This window comes from Ascidia mentula, chromosome 6 (genome assembly GCF_947561715.1).
Source record: "Ascidia mentula chromosome 6, kaAscMent1.1, whole genome shotgun sequence".
NCBI classification, from domain to species: domain Eukaryota; kingdom Metazoa; phylum Chordata; class Ascidiacea; order Phlebobranchia; family Ascidiidae; genus Ascidia; species Ascidia mentula.
This window is the reverse complement of record NC_138571.1, coordinates 7,648,428-7,663,310: the sequence shown is the minus strand read 5'-3', so window position 1 is coordinate 7,663,310 and position 14,883 is coordinate 7,648,428. Positions and strand designations below refer to the sequence as shown.

At 37.5% G+C, this 14,883-nt stretch overlaps 1 protein-coding gene and 1 non-coding gene across 6 annotated transcripts; one reads left to right on the top strand and one right to left on the bottom strand.

Moving 5' to 3' along the window:
• The first annotated feature begins 968 nt into the window (after positions 1 to 968).
• Positions 969 to 14,675, top strand: LOC145905630 (cilia- and flagella-associated protein 337-like). Of its 5 annotated transcripts, none has more exons than XM_082992878.1 (27): positions 969 to 1,079; positions 1,571 to 1,710; positions 2,002 to 2,165; positions 2,488 to 2,558; positions 5,866 to 5,993; positions 6,110 to 6,234; positions 6,438 to 6,584; positions 6,693 to 6,800; positions 6,955 to 7,141; positions 7,625 to 7,809; positions 7,876 to 8,064; positions 8,191 to 8,382; positions 8,641 to 8,734; positions 8,866 to 9,032; positions 9,098 to 9,262; positions 9,500 to 9,649; positions 9,975 to 10,025; positions 10,273 to 10,409; positions 10,648 to 10,787; positions 11,244 to 11,386; positions 11,542 to 11,762; positions 11,894 to 11,967; positions 12,165 to 12,299; positions 12,443 to 12,678; positions 12,832 to 12,978; positions 13,034 to 13,094; positions 13,857 to 14,675. In XM_082992878.1, the coding sequence occupies exons 1-27, from the start codon at positions 991 to 993 to the stop codon at positions 14,039 to 14,041; spliced, it is 3,831 nt and encodes a 1,276-aa protein (XP_082849004.1). In that variant the 5' UTR covers positions 969 to 990; the 3' UTR covers positions 14,042 to 14,675. The 5 variants fall into 5 exon arrangements, with proteins under 5 accessions (XP_082849004.1, XP_082849005.1, XP_082849003.1 ...); XM_082992879.1 differs by having other exon boundaries at positions 6,095 to 6,234; positions 12,183 to 12,299; XM_082992877.1 differs by having other exon boundaries at positions 6,095 to 6,234.
• Positions 13,695 to 13,776, bottom strand: Trnal-aag (transfer RNA leucine (anticodon AAG)). Its single transcript has one exon. It is a non-coding gene; the product is annotated as a tRNA-Leu (tRNA).
• Positions 14,676 to 14,883: the final 208 nt, after the last annotated feature.

Sequence of the window (14,883 nt, the reverse complement as noted above, 5' to 3'; positions counted from 1 at the left end):
TCAGGATATGCCAATGCCAATATAACAAAAACACTCTTTGATTTATGACTCATTCCAACGCCGTAACCTCCATGTACACAAACCAAACATACACGTCACGATTTAATATACTCTTCGTCTCGAAAGAATCGAAAGTTTAGCGCACTCTATTCAAAAACATTCTTGTGTTTGGTCAGGGCAAATATCTTGCCGTTTGATTGAAAGAAAACCACACACCAACATAGATGCTCATGTACTCCTTCAGTGAGGCTTATACATAACCTCGGTAACGGCCGCAAAAACATGTAGATGCGGTGGTGTGTATTGTTCATTTCCGAAGTGATAAGTGTAGCGTAGGACAAAGTGAGTCTAAGAACAGACTAATCCATGTTTTAAATTGCGTATTTTCAGTTAAAAAGTAGCAAAGTTATGTGAAAAGTTTTACTTTGCTGTTTACACCCTGACATAGAGTTACAGTTACAAGTCATTGGACTTAGTACTCAAATTAATCTTTTGTAGACTTTTATTTAGCGGCAAGGAACATTACAATAACACGACTAATTCACAACCCATGTGCTTATTCACGTGAAACACGACCTAAATCGCAATACAGATAAACCAGGGCCTTGATAATCACTCACCCATTGGTGTAGCGAAGTATGCAAAAGTCTGGATGGCAATTGTACTAAAATATACTAGTCGAGACTTTGTTTCTTGGAAACAGATGTCAATTGTATGACACAAAACGTATATTCCAGTTTTTATTATGTGCTGTGCTCCTATTTTTTTGAAGTTACTGATGTCATTGCACATATAGGCTACTTCGAAAGGTCCACTTACATCGAGCATATTGTTGGTTTGGGCCTTTAGAAATGCGGAAGGAAGTTGAATAGGTGTTTGTATAGGTGTGGTACTTCATTCGTAAAGGCCTTGGTGCACTTTCCATTTTAATAATCGAAAGCCATTAATCTAATGATCTGAACATATAGTGTTTGCCAGAAAAAAATTATAATGGAGCTTTTAGGCCAAAATATGCACAGCACCTTGAGTTGCCGTAGAAGTATACCGACAGCATATTTGGAAGAATCGCCCACACCCAGGTATTTTTAAAAATCGATCGCCAGGCAAGTTAAGCGCTTGCGTACCAGTGTGAATTAATCACAGCACTCTATTAGGCCGAAAAAATGCAAGATCAACAGTCTATTTGAACTTCTATAGTAACATGTGGTCAGTAAAGCAATAGGTCGCAATACAGAACTATCAGGAAACTGGACTGATATCTTTTAAATATACCCGTGTTGATCCTGCATTTTGCTACGATAACATACTATTAGGGGATGTATGTAAACTTAACAGTAATGCGCATCTTAAATATTTAACATTAGAAATATGGGACCCACTGATGAGGTCGGTAAGTCCCGGCATGGGCTTGAATGCCAGTACTACAGTAATATGCTGGCATGTACTGTTTAGGAACAAATCCATTTTTTCAGTAAAGTGTTTTTGTTATTGTTTAACAATCTAAAAATAAATTAGATAGGTGACCATATAAAAGGACTCAACCAGTGACCTATATGCATTGTTTGTTCAGTTTGGAGGGCGAGGAGAACTATTACCTTTCCACCAATGACCGGGCTGTCTCTTGGCACGCAAAAAAAGCGGAGGATGATGATTTCAAGATGCCGCATTATTGGCAAAGATCCAAATCTTTACATCTGATACGACAGCAAAGTATGAATTGCCTTTTGGCATTTAAACTACAAACCGAGTTTTTTTATTACTAAGCGGATAGGCCTAAAATCCCCATGTAGTGGTATATATGAAGGCGCAATAAACCGTGGATCATCACAGTATTTCGTCACAAAGCTGTTTTTCAAAAATACGACATGATTTCTGTTGCAATATTTCAAACACAGTGTTTTGAGAAGTTAAAGTTTGTTTAGAAATATGGCACTAAAACTATTCATTGAACACATAAGTAACCATGTGTTATTTAGTAAACATTCCGCATTTTTGTTTAAGGTCCAGAAAATTGGGCAAGTCGAACCTTAGCGCGTACTTCAATAGCGAATCCAGTTAACATCGCATCCCGCTACCGTTCTCACACCACCAAGCGACGATATGAACGGAGAGTCAATTCAATCCAGAACGAAAACGATCGCCTTTTGAGAAGATGTTTAAGTCCGGTAACAAATTTAGATATAATACGTTTTGTTTTGTTTGTAAATGTGCAAAAGAAATAAAATCACATGTTTCTAGTATTTCACCAATGGGTTTCCTTTTCAAGTTAAACCTTTTTGAACATAAAAAATATTTCAATTTATTGCATCCAACAAATTGGAAACCCGCCATTATGACACATGCAGTGCATATATATTTTTTGTTTTATGTGCAAGTTTTTTTTATGAGCAAACAATTGACTTTTGTGAAAATACATCGAAACTAAAATCCTTATTGGATTCCGAATAACTTTTGAAAACGTGTTCCTTAACTGCATCATTTTCCTAGAGACGTGACTTGGAATCGGCCGCATCCAACTACAGCCGAGCAGAAAGCACTGTCTCGGACGACTACAGCAGGTAAGGAACTTGTGTGCGCACTGGGGTGCCCTTTGTCGCCTATTAATCATTAACCCGACGCGCTGTTGATTGTCATGGTGACGCATTTTGTAGACTCTCAGCGAGTGAATGCGACGTGAATAAGGGGTTGACGCGATGGTCGTCCAGTGTAAATGTTTTGGTAAGATTGTCAATATTGTCTTGGGTTCATGTGTCTGTACAATGTTGTGATGTCGCGATTTAGCACGTCGGGTCATTTTGTCTTGCGATATAAGTATAGGATGTAGGTGCAGTTTCATCCGATATTGACACAGTAATTGAGGAAATGTGTTTTACCCTTAAATGAGTTTGAACTTTGTTGGTACATGAGGCATATTTGTCTAAAAACTGCAGTGCAGTTTTACTTCATATTCTGAGACAAATGTTTGGTAAATATTAAACGCCATCAAACACACACTTGAAGGTAAAAAGTTGTGAAAGAGGCGTTATTAACATGAACATGCAATGGACGACAGTACGACGGATTGGTACTAGTACATATTTTTTGTCGTGTTCCTGTTTGTGCTTGTATTGGAAATAATTGAGCGAGGGACAACGCGCGAAGTATATTTAACGTTTTTTTTTCATCGTAATTAATTTCCATTACATGTAAAAGTAGTAAGTCTGCGCTAAAATATGTGTTTATCTCAATAAATGGATTGTAAATACCATTATTGCTACTATGAGAAGAGTATAAATACCGGTACCTGAAATTTGGTAGTTGCGACATTTCTCTTTTATGTTATTTATGCGCCCCCTTAACTTTCACTTCCGCTTTTAAACGATAGTTGTGCTTGGCGATATCTGAAAAGTTTTCTACGATTTAAACACTCGCATCTTGTTAAAAAAACACCACACACAGTGTTTTAAGCAAAAGAGCTGGTTTTTACAATATATTTTGTGATAATTAAACTGGTATATGCGCTTCATTGACCATGCGTAACGACAATAACACAATTACGCCATTTTTTATATAACACGCTCAAAACAAAGTTTTTGAAAGTAAACGCATTTTGACAATAAACTAGTAGTTTAATTCCTAATAAATTCTTGTTTGCGTGCAGTATACTTATAGCGAAAACCTGAGCAAGCACTTAACATGGCAGAGTACCACTTTCATATATGTTCAATGACTCTTAGTCTGTTCTGAACAATTGAAACGGTTCGTCAACCAATTACCCGCCCGCCATGTGCAGTTGTTAAACGCTAACTTACGTGCGAAGTTTTTCTCGTGTGAAAATGTAATATAGGCTCTAACTTGTTTGTATACAAGTATTCCTTAAAGTGCATGTAACACGGAAAAATAAAACTTAATAATAATTAAATTAAACATTTTTGCCGAAAAAAGTAGCTTGATACGGCGACCGGTTTGTGACAAACGGAGTTTAATGTTAATTTGAGCTGCAAACAGATGGCCGTTGTTTCGACCTATTAGGTCTTATTTATTTGCGTAATAATACCTGCCGAGAAAAACCGATTATGCAACACAGTTATTCTGTCTTGGTACCACTTTTTGTCTGGCAGTAGAGTTGCCTCCGATTTCGCGTCATAAGTGATATGATTAATTCGTCACAATCAACCACTTCTGTATTTTTCGCAATATAGTTCGTAACTAGAAATGTTGGAATCATCAAATTAAAGTCAACACAAAGGTGAGGTTAAAGTCATGACATCCAACCTAAAATGACGTCATAATGTCATTGCGCAAAGAAACGCATCATCCGCGTCTTGTCGAAGTACGGAGTAGTGTCGTTGCTGCTAGACCCTTTGGTCTTCCGATAATCAGGGTCACAAATAATCACAAATAAGCCTTGGGTTTGTGACTTCACATTGACATATTTTTTTATGTTGTAAAACCATGTCCTGAATTTTGAGGTAACGTAATTTGTGGATTCTCCTATTTTTGAAACTATTTGATATCTGCAATATAAGGCGCCTTCCCCTTTTTTGATGCGAGCGCCTTGTATGGCGTTTTTTTGGTTGACGTAGAACCGAAAAACTTTGGATATATGTGTGTTGTAGATGTACCTCCAGTTTTACGCAAAGTTGCCATGACCGTGTCACATGCACTGTAACCCCAGTGTGAATAAAATGTTTGCGGGGATGGTGAAATATTTTAGGGTGATTTGGTTTTACAGCACAGCAAACCTTGCGGGCTGCCACATCCTTCTTATTTTTGACTAACAAGAATTGTTGTTTATGAACTTTGCAAACACCTTAAAATAATGTCACACAATTTCTCAGGGCTAGCCCACGTACACGAAATGCCGGAAATTGAGTAGAGGTAAACATAACCGAAATTCCTAAAAAGCAGTCGTTGGTTGACCTGACAAAGATGTGTAATTCCTGGATTTTTGCTTTTGGTTCTTTGTAAGAATCTTAAAACTTTCATGTGAGGAAAAATTTAGATTAATGTGAACTTGCGTAAAAAACATGGATGTAAGTTCGTATAATTCATTGTCGAGTCGAGTTCCGAGAATTCCAAATGCTCCAAGCGAAGTTTCAAGCGACATAAGTTTTCGCAGGTGAGTTGTTTATAAATGCTTTACACTTTTTTATTCCTGTGATAGCCAAGACGACATTTAGCATGACTGGTGAATATGACGCATTGTAAACATGGTTGGATAAAGACAGATGTTTGCATTAGAAATTGACAATATGTTTATTTTAAATAGTAGTGTTTCATTGGAGACTCTTGTTTTGTGTTGCTAGTTACTTGAAAGCCTTTTTGTACCATACGCATGTAATCAAAACTCGCATCATGCCAACTATTGTCTATTCCCGGCCACAAGCAAAACACCAAGCACGTTGATCACTGTAACCGTAGAGGATTGTCAACTTTTCTTTAGTGGTGTTGAAAGGTAGTTTGATGCAAACTAAAGCAAAAGGAGTTTGTCTTACTGCAGTACACTAGACACTATTGTGATAATCCTACTTGGCGCACAGGCGTATTTTTGGTTCTGGTGAAAATGACAATCAGTCTTGTAGAAGCACAATATATAAGATTAATATTCAGGTATGTGTTAGTTTTCACGGTGGCAAATCAACCTGTAAGTCGTTTCCGTAACAAACACCAAGGTTGTTTCTGAGGTTTAACGTGCATTGTGCTATTGAAGGGTATGGGTCCACAGCGTTGTGGTTAAGGTATAACTTCCACCCAACCACTAGCAATTAACTGTTGTATCAAACATTTTCGTAATCGCAAGAGCAATGTTTGAATGCACACTTGCCCCCCTATTATTTTGCAATCTGCTATATAATCGCTTTGTCCTTTTTTGTTGTTGTGCAGTTCTGACAGCAGCATACGCTTAGAGGAACACATCAAGTTGCATCACCTGCAGAAATTATTGCAAATATTCAAGTCCCATACTCCTCAAAATGTCAAGAGTAAAGAAATTGACAAGAAAACAAAACTGGGTAAAATAATTTTCCACCTTTTCGTTTTTGTTGAGTCTATCGACATTATTGAGGCGAAGACAAACGTTCCTCATGAATATTACGGTTGCGGCTTTTAACAGCTGGTGCTCCTGCAGAAGATGAAAATGAAGAAGTAAAACAAGCTCCTGGCATGATGAACTTGCAAGAATTTACAGCAACCATCTCTGGAATGCTGGGCACAACAAGGTGGAATGACCAAATGGAAATGCTTTTTCACAAGGCTAGTATTATAGCTATGGTAACGTAAACCAACTATAGTAAATATTTTACATTCTTTTGTTGATTACTACTCTGTGCAGTGAATTGTTTTGTTTTCGTCGTTTCATTTAGGTAATTAGGTATTGCAAAATCAATATACTTAATTTCCAACCACGTTTCTTAAATATCAAAAAATCATCATTAAGCTTTTCATATCCGAAAAAGGTTGATACAGCGTGCGACGGTTACGTGGATTGGAATGAATTCTGTACTTATATGTTGCTACAAATGCGAGAAGTTGAACACATTCAGAAGCTTAACCCTATTCCATTCACATCAGCTGCCATTGTCAAGCAAATATTTCACAACAAGGTAGTATAATTTCTATTATAGCTGGTTTTAGTTTACGCCACAGTTATAGTTACATTTAATTAAACCCTGATTTTTCCGGTTTGACCTTCCTTCTGGTGATATTTTCAGCAAGAAACAACAACAAAATCCATTATGTTGGAAAATCCACCGCGACTATTAACAATCAGTAAGGTTGGAGCTATCGGAGTATGGGACTTTGAACTCCGTCTTCTAAAAGTATGTCTTATTTTCTTGTAGCTAGTACAAATAAAGTTTTAAACCACACTGGTCTCTAAATTTACCGTCAGAAATACTATTACCATAATTTAAATGCTGCAGCTAACTCACCCGATATCGTATATCATCGCTCTAACAATTACTGTCGCAAAAGACGTACAACTTGGCGAATGACGTCATGGACGACCAGCAGCAAGGGCCGAGACGAAGGTTTCACACATGGGTTACCGACGTTGTGTACATGAGAAACAACCAGAAGGTGGCGCTGACGACGAGCAGTCGGGAAATCTACTTCTATGACGTGTCGACCTCGATTTATACAGTCGAGTTTTGTCTTTATGGTAAACTACAAAAGCCTTGATTACTAGTGATTAGTAAAACTTAATTCTGGCCCAAATTTTATTAAAGTAATTGTATTGATATAACATTCTATTTGAATAAGCAACTTCATAAATTGGCAAGTGACCGTTAGTTAGTTTTAAACACATTAGTGCCAAAGCAAAAGGCTCGAAGCCAGGCTGGTACAAGGAAGTTTGCTGAAGAAGGTGCAAGAGGCATTAAAAGACATTGTCCAAAAAACATCATAAGACTGCACTTCCTCTCGAATCAGTCTCCAGGGATTGGATCGGTCTCATGTATCGCTTGTCCAACTTACTTTGAGGACCGATAGATATGAAAAAAATGCTGTTGTGAAATCTTGCTATGGGAATAAACATGGGTAGTTCGTTAAACATCCTGAAATGCGCCGGGAATGAGGACGTGATGACATTGAAAGCCGAAGAAAAAAGAAAAAAAACTTGGCAATACTTTTCGTTTGTTTGCAGCAATCCCGAACGTACCGATTTGTGCTTACTACTGGTATAACAAATCAATGAGAAACGGCCATTCGATGTTGCTTTTCGGTGATGATACCGGCGCAGCTCACATTCTTCATTTCTTTTCGCCACAGTCGAGACTTTTTCAGAAGCCATTTAGCCCCCAACAAGGGACGCAACGGATATATTTCAACGTGAGGAGCTGCGTTGTTGCTGAAAAGCTTGCTGTTACTTATTAAATGTTTACTATTTATTTGTAGGAATTACGCGAGCACCATAACTTTGTCAGTTATGAGTGCGTGGGCAATGTACATGATGACGTTGTACGACGGATCATGTACGTCCCGCATAGTGATGTAATAATATCTTCTTCTATGTCACCGAACACCTCGCTCGTGCTAATGGATATAAAACGAAAGAAACGGCCATATGTTTTCAAACTAAACAAGGTTTGTTTAAATGTCTAGGAAAATATGACTTCTGTTTCATTGAAATGACTCTGTCTTTTTGTTTCATTTATACTTGAAACTACGCTTGGACAAAACAACATAGGCAACGAAAGATTTATTACGTAGGGGGTTGAATGTTTCGACTACAGCAAGACATTAAACATCCTTGTGACGGGAAGTCTTGATCATCTCGTGAGGATCTGGAATCCGTATGTAGTAGCAAGACCAATCACAATATTGCAAGGTCACAGCACCGGTATATGCGACGTTTCTATCAATGAAGCATATGGACAGGTTATAACATACTCCAAAGACGTGGTTAGTGTTTGTTTCAAGTAATAATTTGTTTAAGTTGACCAGTTTCAAACAATTTTGGCATTGGAAACATTCCTTTTTTTGTTTGGCCAAATGGCCTAAATTCCTAAGTGACCAGGCGCAATAAAAATTTAAAATTTAGAACACTGCCATTAAAAATGGCGTCAAATTGTGCATTAAGTGTTGCTTAACAAAACCACTTTAAAATATAGTATTATATTATTTAAATCAAGAAATAATTTTATATGTGTTGGTTTTTAGGTTATTAAAGTGTGGGACATTAAAGAACATCATTGCTTGCAAACTGTTTCGCCGAAGTTTCCCACACTGCAACCCGGACGAATTCCTGACCATGGTAATAGGAACGAGAAAAGATAACATTTTGTCAATGCGTTACTTTTACAATAACACACATTGCTTTATTAAGGGATCGATAAATTATGATTATCAAACCTTTTTTAAATTTTGCTTTTTGAAAATGTTCAGGCGAGTTTCCACTTAGTCTGTTTCCATCTCCACACGATCTGATGACTGTGACGTGCAACGACAGTGTCGCTTTATTAAAAATGGGAAAACTTGAACCCAAAGCTGAGGAACCGACTACTCACGACGCCCCCTTGTGCGCAGCGATTTACAATCCCCTCTTTCACCAGGTCTTTTTTTGGGGAAATATTGTCGGAAAATCCCGATGTTGTTGAATATCAAACATACATTTTAGGTTGTCAGTGGAAGCGACAACTCTGTAGTTTCTGTTTGGGATGTTGAAACTGGTTCGAGATCTCTAACGTTTAGTAACGCTCACGAACAGGAAGAGATCACATGTTTGTCGTTTGACAACACCAGACGAAGACTTTTTACAGGTGCAAGAGATGGAACGATCAAGGTAACAAAACTACAAAAACTAAACGTAAACCAACACCTGGAAGTTGCTTATGTTTTTGAATATAGTTTTTCTATAGTTTAAAGAACACGGTGTATCAAGAAATTTTATGTCAGAAGCCATGAATTTACAATTTTTGTTCTGTGATTTTCCGCTCTTGTTTGCATTAGTTTTGCATTATTCCAGTTTTGCAAATGTATGGTGCGCCAATAGGAAATACAATCTATTTAACTTTGCAAGGTTTGGAACTTTCAAAACGGAAACTGTCTTCATGAACTGGAAGCTGTGGGTGAGGCTGAAGTTGCAGCAATCATGTCATTTCAAGACAGGACAATTCTTTCAGTTGGATGGAGTAGAAAACTGGCAATTTACGACGATTCAGATCCAGATGTAAAGAGTTATTGTTCAAACAGTTTTGTTGGAAACCATTTCGTAGTTCCGTTCGTCCAATCACTTTTTTAAACATAATGGTATTGCAGCCAAACTGGATCAAAAATCACTTTTTCCTGACTAGTCGAAGCAAGATACGAAATATGATACTCCTAGTGAGGTTTGAACTCAAAACCCAGGACTTACTGGAACATTGCTCTACTGACTGAGCTTCAGAAGCTAACTTGTTGGAAAAATTGACTGTGATCCAGCTTTGCTGCATTCCTTTAAGTTCAAGAAAACTTTTCATCAATTTTTATATTCACAGCTACAAAATGTTTTTTAGACAGTGAATATCCCAGCCAAAATGAATTGGAAATCAGGTCAACTTCATGAGGTAGGTGAAAGATAAGCCGGAAGTCCACAAAACAGAAAATTGTTGCTAACCGGACATTAACTTATTCTCATGTCGCATCGCGATTTTGGTCGGGACATGTATTTTAACATGACATGTCTGTTCAATCTTGAAAGATTCTAGAGTTATTTTAGGCAGACGCCGTTTAAAGCAGTCGGTCATATTTCATGCAGTAGAATTGTTCATGGCCGAATGTGAGGCAAACATTGCATTCACTTCTTTTTATCAGGATGATATACTAACGGCTACACATTGCCCCCCAAACCTTCTCGCCACCGGGAGTTATGATGGATGTATTATCGTTTGGAACGAGGAGACGCAACAGGTTTACCTTAAACTTCGCGAGGGTCGACATAAAGACAGCGGGTAAGCAAAATTGCTGCTTTGATCTTTTGTTTATGTTGTTGTAACAATACACCTTCATTTGTTGCAATTTTAAACTTTGAATAGGAGGCATTTTACTTTCTTGTACTAAACTAAGTATTTAATAATACAACCATAGACGATTTGATGGTAATTGTTCTCATCTGTAGTCCATACAGTGTTTCTAAAAAGTGGGTTCTTGATATTTTTTTCTATTTGATGTTGTGATTTTATTTCGCAGAGACTCACCGCAGCCGATTGACGCACTTCACTTTCTCGCAGAACGAGCAAAACATCCACACAAAAACCGCGCGATCCTCATTAGTAGTGAAACTGGTTCTTTATACTGGTGGTGTTTGTTCGGAAGGAACGTATTGCTTGGTAAGGCCTTTTTTCGTATACGTATCCATTCAATGTAGGTCCATCAGTGACTAAAACGTATTTATTTTATGGAGTTATAGAACAATACAGTGACTAGAACTCAGAAGTCTGAAATAAAATCTAAGACAACTTTCTTTGATCACCATTGAAATTGAATTAATAAATTCACCAAGAGTTTTCGCAATAACCGCTTTAACGGGAGGTAAAAAAATAAATTTAGATATGGTTTTTCATTTGCGGTTTCGCTTTAAATAAATTATGATGTCACAATTAGCCATAATAGCAATAGCGAGTAGGTGTTGAAACATGTGTGCTCTTCGTACCTTATATAACGAATAATGTTTAAATGCAAGTTTTAAAACTTTAGTTTCAGTTTTGTCATTTTGAAATATTCAAATTTGGGTTCACGCAAATTCCACTCCTCATTTTATTTTTTATTCGAAACCTACTTTGCAGGAAATTTTCGCGCCACTGCGGGTGATGCATCCGTCCTGGCCATGTGCAGCACGCCGGATGACAACTACTTAATAACGGGCGACACGTCTGGTTCCATTTCTGTTTGGGATGTGGAGGAATACTGTGTCACAGATCAACAGCAGGTTTTTGACGTAGATATACTGTCTGAAAAGTTAATACCTGAAAAGTTTCATCCATTCCTCCAGAACCTAAAATGTTTGTCAATGTTGCAAATTGGTCATGTTAGTTATAATATGGTATGATTTTGTTGGTAATGATTTTGTGTTCCATCTCAAAGGGATTGCAAATGGAAAAACCACTCTGCTGTTACCACTGGAGGGCACACGACGGTGCAATTGTAAGCATCAATTTCATTGAACATGAAATGCAGGCCATGATAGTTACAGCATCGACCGACAAAAATGCTCGTTTATGGACGTTGGAGGGTCGTCTGATTGGAACTTTTGGCCAAAAAAAGAAATGGAATTTAAAGAAACCGTCAACTTACCAATATCCAATGTGGGTAAACACGCATTTGTGACAAAACTTTTCCTCTTGTTTTATGTAACAAAGTACACCATTTAAGTTGTCACATTCTTTTGAAGTTTCTTATTTTCTTACCGACCAATCAGATGCATTTTGGGTTGCAGGAATCCGTGGGGAGAAGTCGTGAGTTTGCCCGACGCCGGCCATGCACAAGAGATCAAAAAAACTATTAAAGCCGGTAGGAAGAAAAAAAATAGTTACCTGTTGTGTTTAAAATAGTACAAAACGTTTTTTCAACGTTAAAAATTTTTAGAAGTAAAACATTTTTGTTCTTGTTTAATGCTCGCACCTGTTGAACATACTGTTGGAATTAGTTTTACACCAATATATTTGGGGTGTATTTGCTACAATGTGATTTTTTTCATTTGACGCAAGCCGCAAAATCAACTTTAGCGGAAGTTAACTTGGAAAAAACACTAGGGGGAAAAGAAGATGAAGATAAACTTGACAAAAACGTTAAAACCGAAGAAGGTTTAGCAGAATCTATATCAGAGCAGCAAGAAAAAGGAGGTATAAATATGATACGTTTTGTATTATTTGTTCAGCTATTAGATACCCAAAATAGATTAAATGTAACAACCCACATATTGCCAAAGGTGATTGTTATTATTAGGTTATTTATAACTTCTGCAACAACCAGTCTGTATTTTAAGTGACGGACACTGAAAATACTCCCAAACAACTTGACGACAATCCAAATAATGATAGTTCGCATCCCGAAAAAGGTTTTGTCGAAAACCTGAAGTCAGAATCTATTTCTACATCTGTCGAAACACAAATTACATTTCATCCTGCTTCGACTTCAAAAGTTTTTTCAAACACTGAACGTCAATATTACGAAAACAAAGCTAAAGAAAATGCCGACATACAGCTGCCAAACCCAAACAAGGTATTAATTGTCACATATGTGTGCTTTTGTTCGTTTTGCAGCATTGCATTTGTTTTGTAACAAACGGTTGTTTATAGGCTAATTTGATTGAAATCCACAGATATTACTTCTTACCAAATTTCGTCCGATACGAATAAAAACATATTTTTACAGAATATTCTCGGATCTAGAGCTGAACTACATTTGACGAAAAAAACAGCTACTCGTCAACAGAGGCGCCAAAGAGTCGGTTATGTTGATCGAAAAACAACGTCACGGTTTGGCAACTTGTGTTCACCCTTCCAAGCACTTGCAATCAGGGTAAGGATGTTTTTTTACATGGCGATAAAATTACTATCAACAAATTTCGTTACAGGACACGGATTCAGTTTCATTTTCGAATAACATGCCAATGAGTAAAAGAATGCATGACAAAGGTACAAATATGCTATGTGTACTGTGTTATCAGGTTTGTATCAAAAGAGTATAAAAACACCTACCCTAACATGGTTTTCACATTCCACTGTTATCCACTTTGAAACAGCAATCGTTTGGTTCAATGATCGGCAACCTTTACCGTGCAAAAAGTTACGATACAATCTTTTTGCAATGAAGGAAAACATAGTCGATCCACAAAACCAAAGTTGTCAGTATGGGCGGCCAGAAGGGTCATAATTCGTCTGAATCAACACGCTTCTTATTTAACCAACATGCTGCTTATTAATCGCTGGTTTAAGGTACCAAATTTGTACTGCACGTTAAGCTATTTTGGATTAAACGAAATAGAGAGATTGGTAGGTCTCGACGCACGCTTCGTTAGCCTACGTGTCCCGAATAAGCAACGTGTTGATTCAGACGAATTATGACCCTTCTGGCCGCCCATATGTCAGTGAGCAATAGGTTTTTAAGGTCCAGCGTTTGCATAAATTTGCCCTGTTTACAATTTTCTATAACGTTATTATTTTAATAACGTGGTTTGTGATGAATTGGTAAAACATCTCCAAAAAAAATGGTGTATGTAACTTAACAAAAACATTTGGCAGCGGTGGGATTCGAACCCACGCCATCGAAATGACTGGTGCCTTAAACCAGCGCCTTAGACCGCTCGGCCACGCTACCGTCGTGACGATCGGTCATATCTGACAATATCAATAGCTAGTACCATGTTAGTAGGAGCTTTGCAAACTGTTTTATTGCAGGCATGCAATGCAAGACTGAAATAGAACTAAACAAGTTGCCGCTTAATCATCTCGTTGACTTCCATGATGCGGACGTCCCAAAAGCCCACCACAGACGTAGGCAACACGGACCAAGACGCAGCACGCACTTGCCGCCAATAGGCACTTCTTCTGCAGTTTCTGTTTCCACATCTAGTGGCCACTGAAGCGAATTTATTGTGTCAGGTTTATCTTGATTGTTGTGGCTCATTTAAGAAAAAAAGTTGCAATTTTTCGTATTGATATCAATCTCTATTGTGTTTTTAAAATATATTTTTAAATAAACTCGAAACTTTACAGAAACAAAAAAATTTATGCTGTATACGTTTCCCAAAAGTTTACTATACATGGTGCTTCGTTTTTCCGTAAACACAATGGTAAATTGTTCGGAAATACAAAAATGAACCAATAGGCGACACATTTCAACGAAATCCTTATTTTTTTCATGTGTGCTTTCAAGCAAACACGTTTGCTTTTGTTTTTCTTGTGTAATTTATCAGGCATCTAAGAATTTTGACAAAGCAATTCAAATTTTAGGATTTTGTTGACAAAAATTAACGTGGACTATATTGTGTGGGAAGAAAAATGTTGCCATGCATGTAATAAAAATAAACGAAAAGGAATAACTAATTGGAACAAAATTGGTCACAAAAAATACCTTTTAGCGGCTTTTCATATGCCTAGACACAAAGTTTTTTTCTAAACGACCTATAAGATCAAAGGCGTATCCCTAAAATAACGTATCGTCGTGCTTACGTGTTCATTGTGACACTAATAGTCGAGCTGTCAAGCCTTGTGTTGTGCGCCGCTTTCAGATGTGAAGTTTGTAACTGTTGTGACCATCAAAGTCTCCGTCAAGACGGCGTCTTCGGCGATCTGATATTAATACAATTGACGTTCAACTGTGACGACCCGGATGTGTTACTTGGCGAAGGTGCTTTAAAAAGATTATTCGTCAAGTCTTGCACAATTGTAACGGCACAATGACACGTCAATGGAACAATAGATT

Coding starts and splice junctions, on each gene's coding strand:
- LOC145905630 (XM_082992877.1), top strand. CDS start 991: ATGGAGCTTTTAGGCCAAAATATGCACAGCACCTTGAGTTGCCGTAGA. Junction 9,263..9,499: donor CAAGAGATGGAACGATCAAG/GTAACAAAACTA, acceptor TAACTTTGCAAG/GTTTGGAACTTTCAAAACGG. Junction 10,026..10,272: donor AATCAGGTCAACTTCATGAG/GTAGGTGAAAGA, acceptor TCTTTTTATCAG/GATGATATACTAACGGCTAC.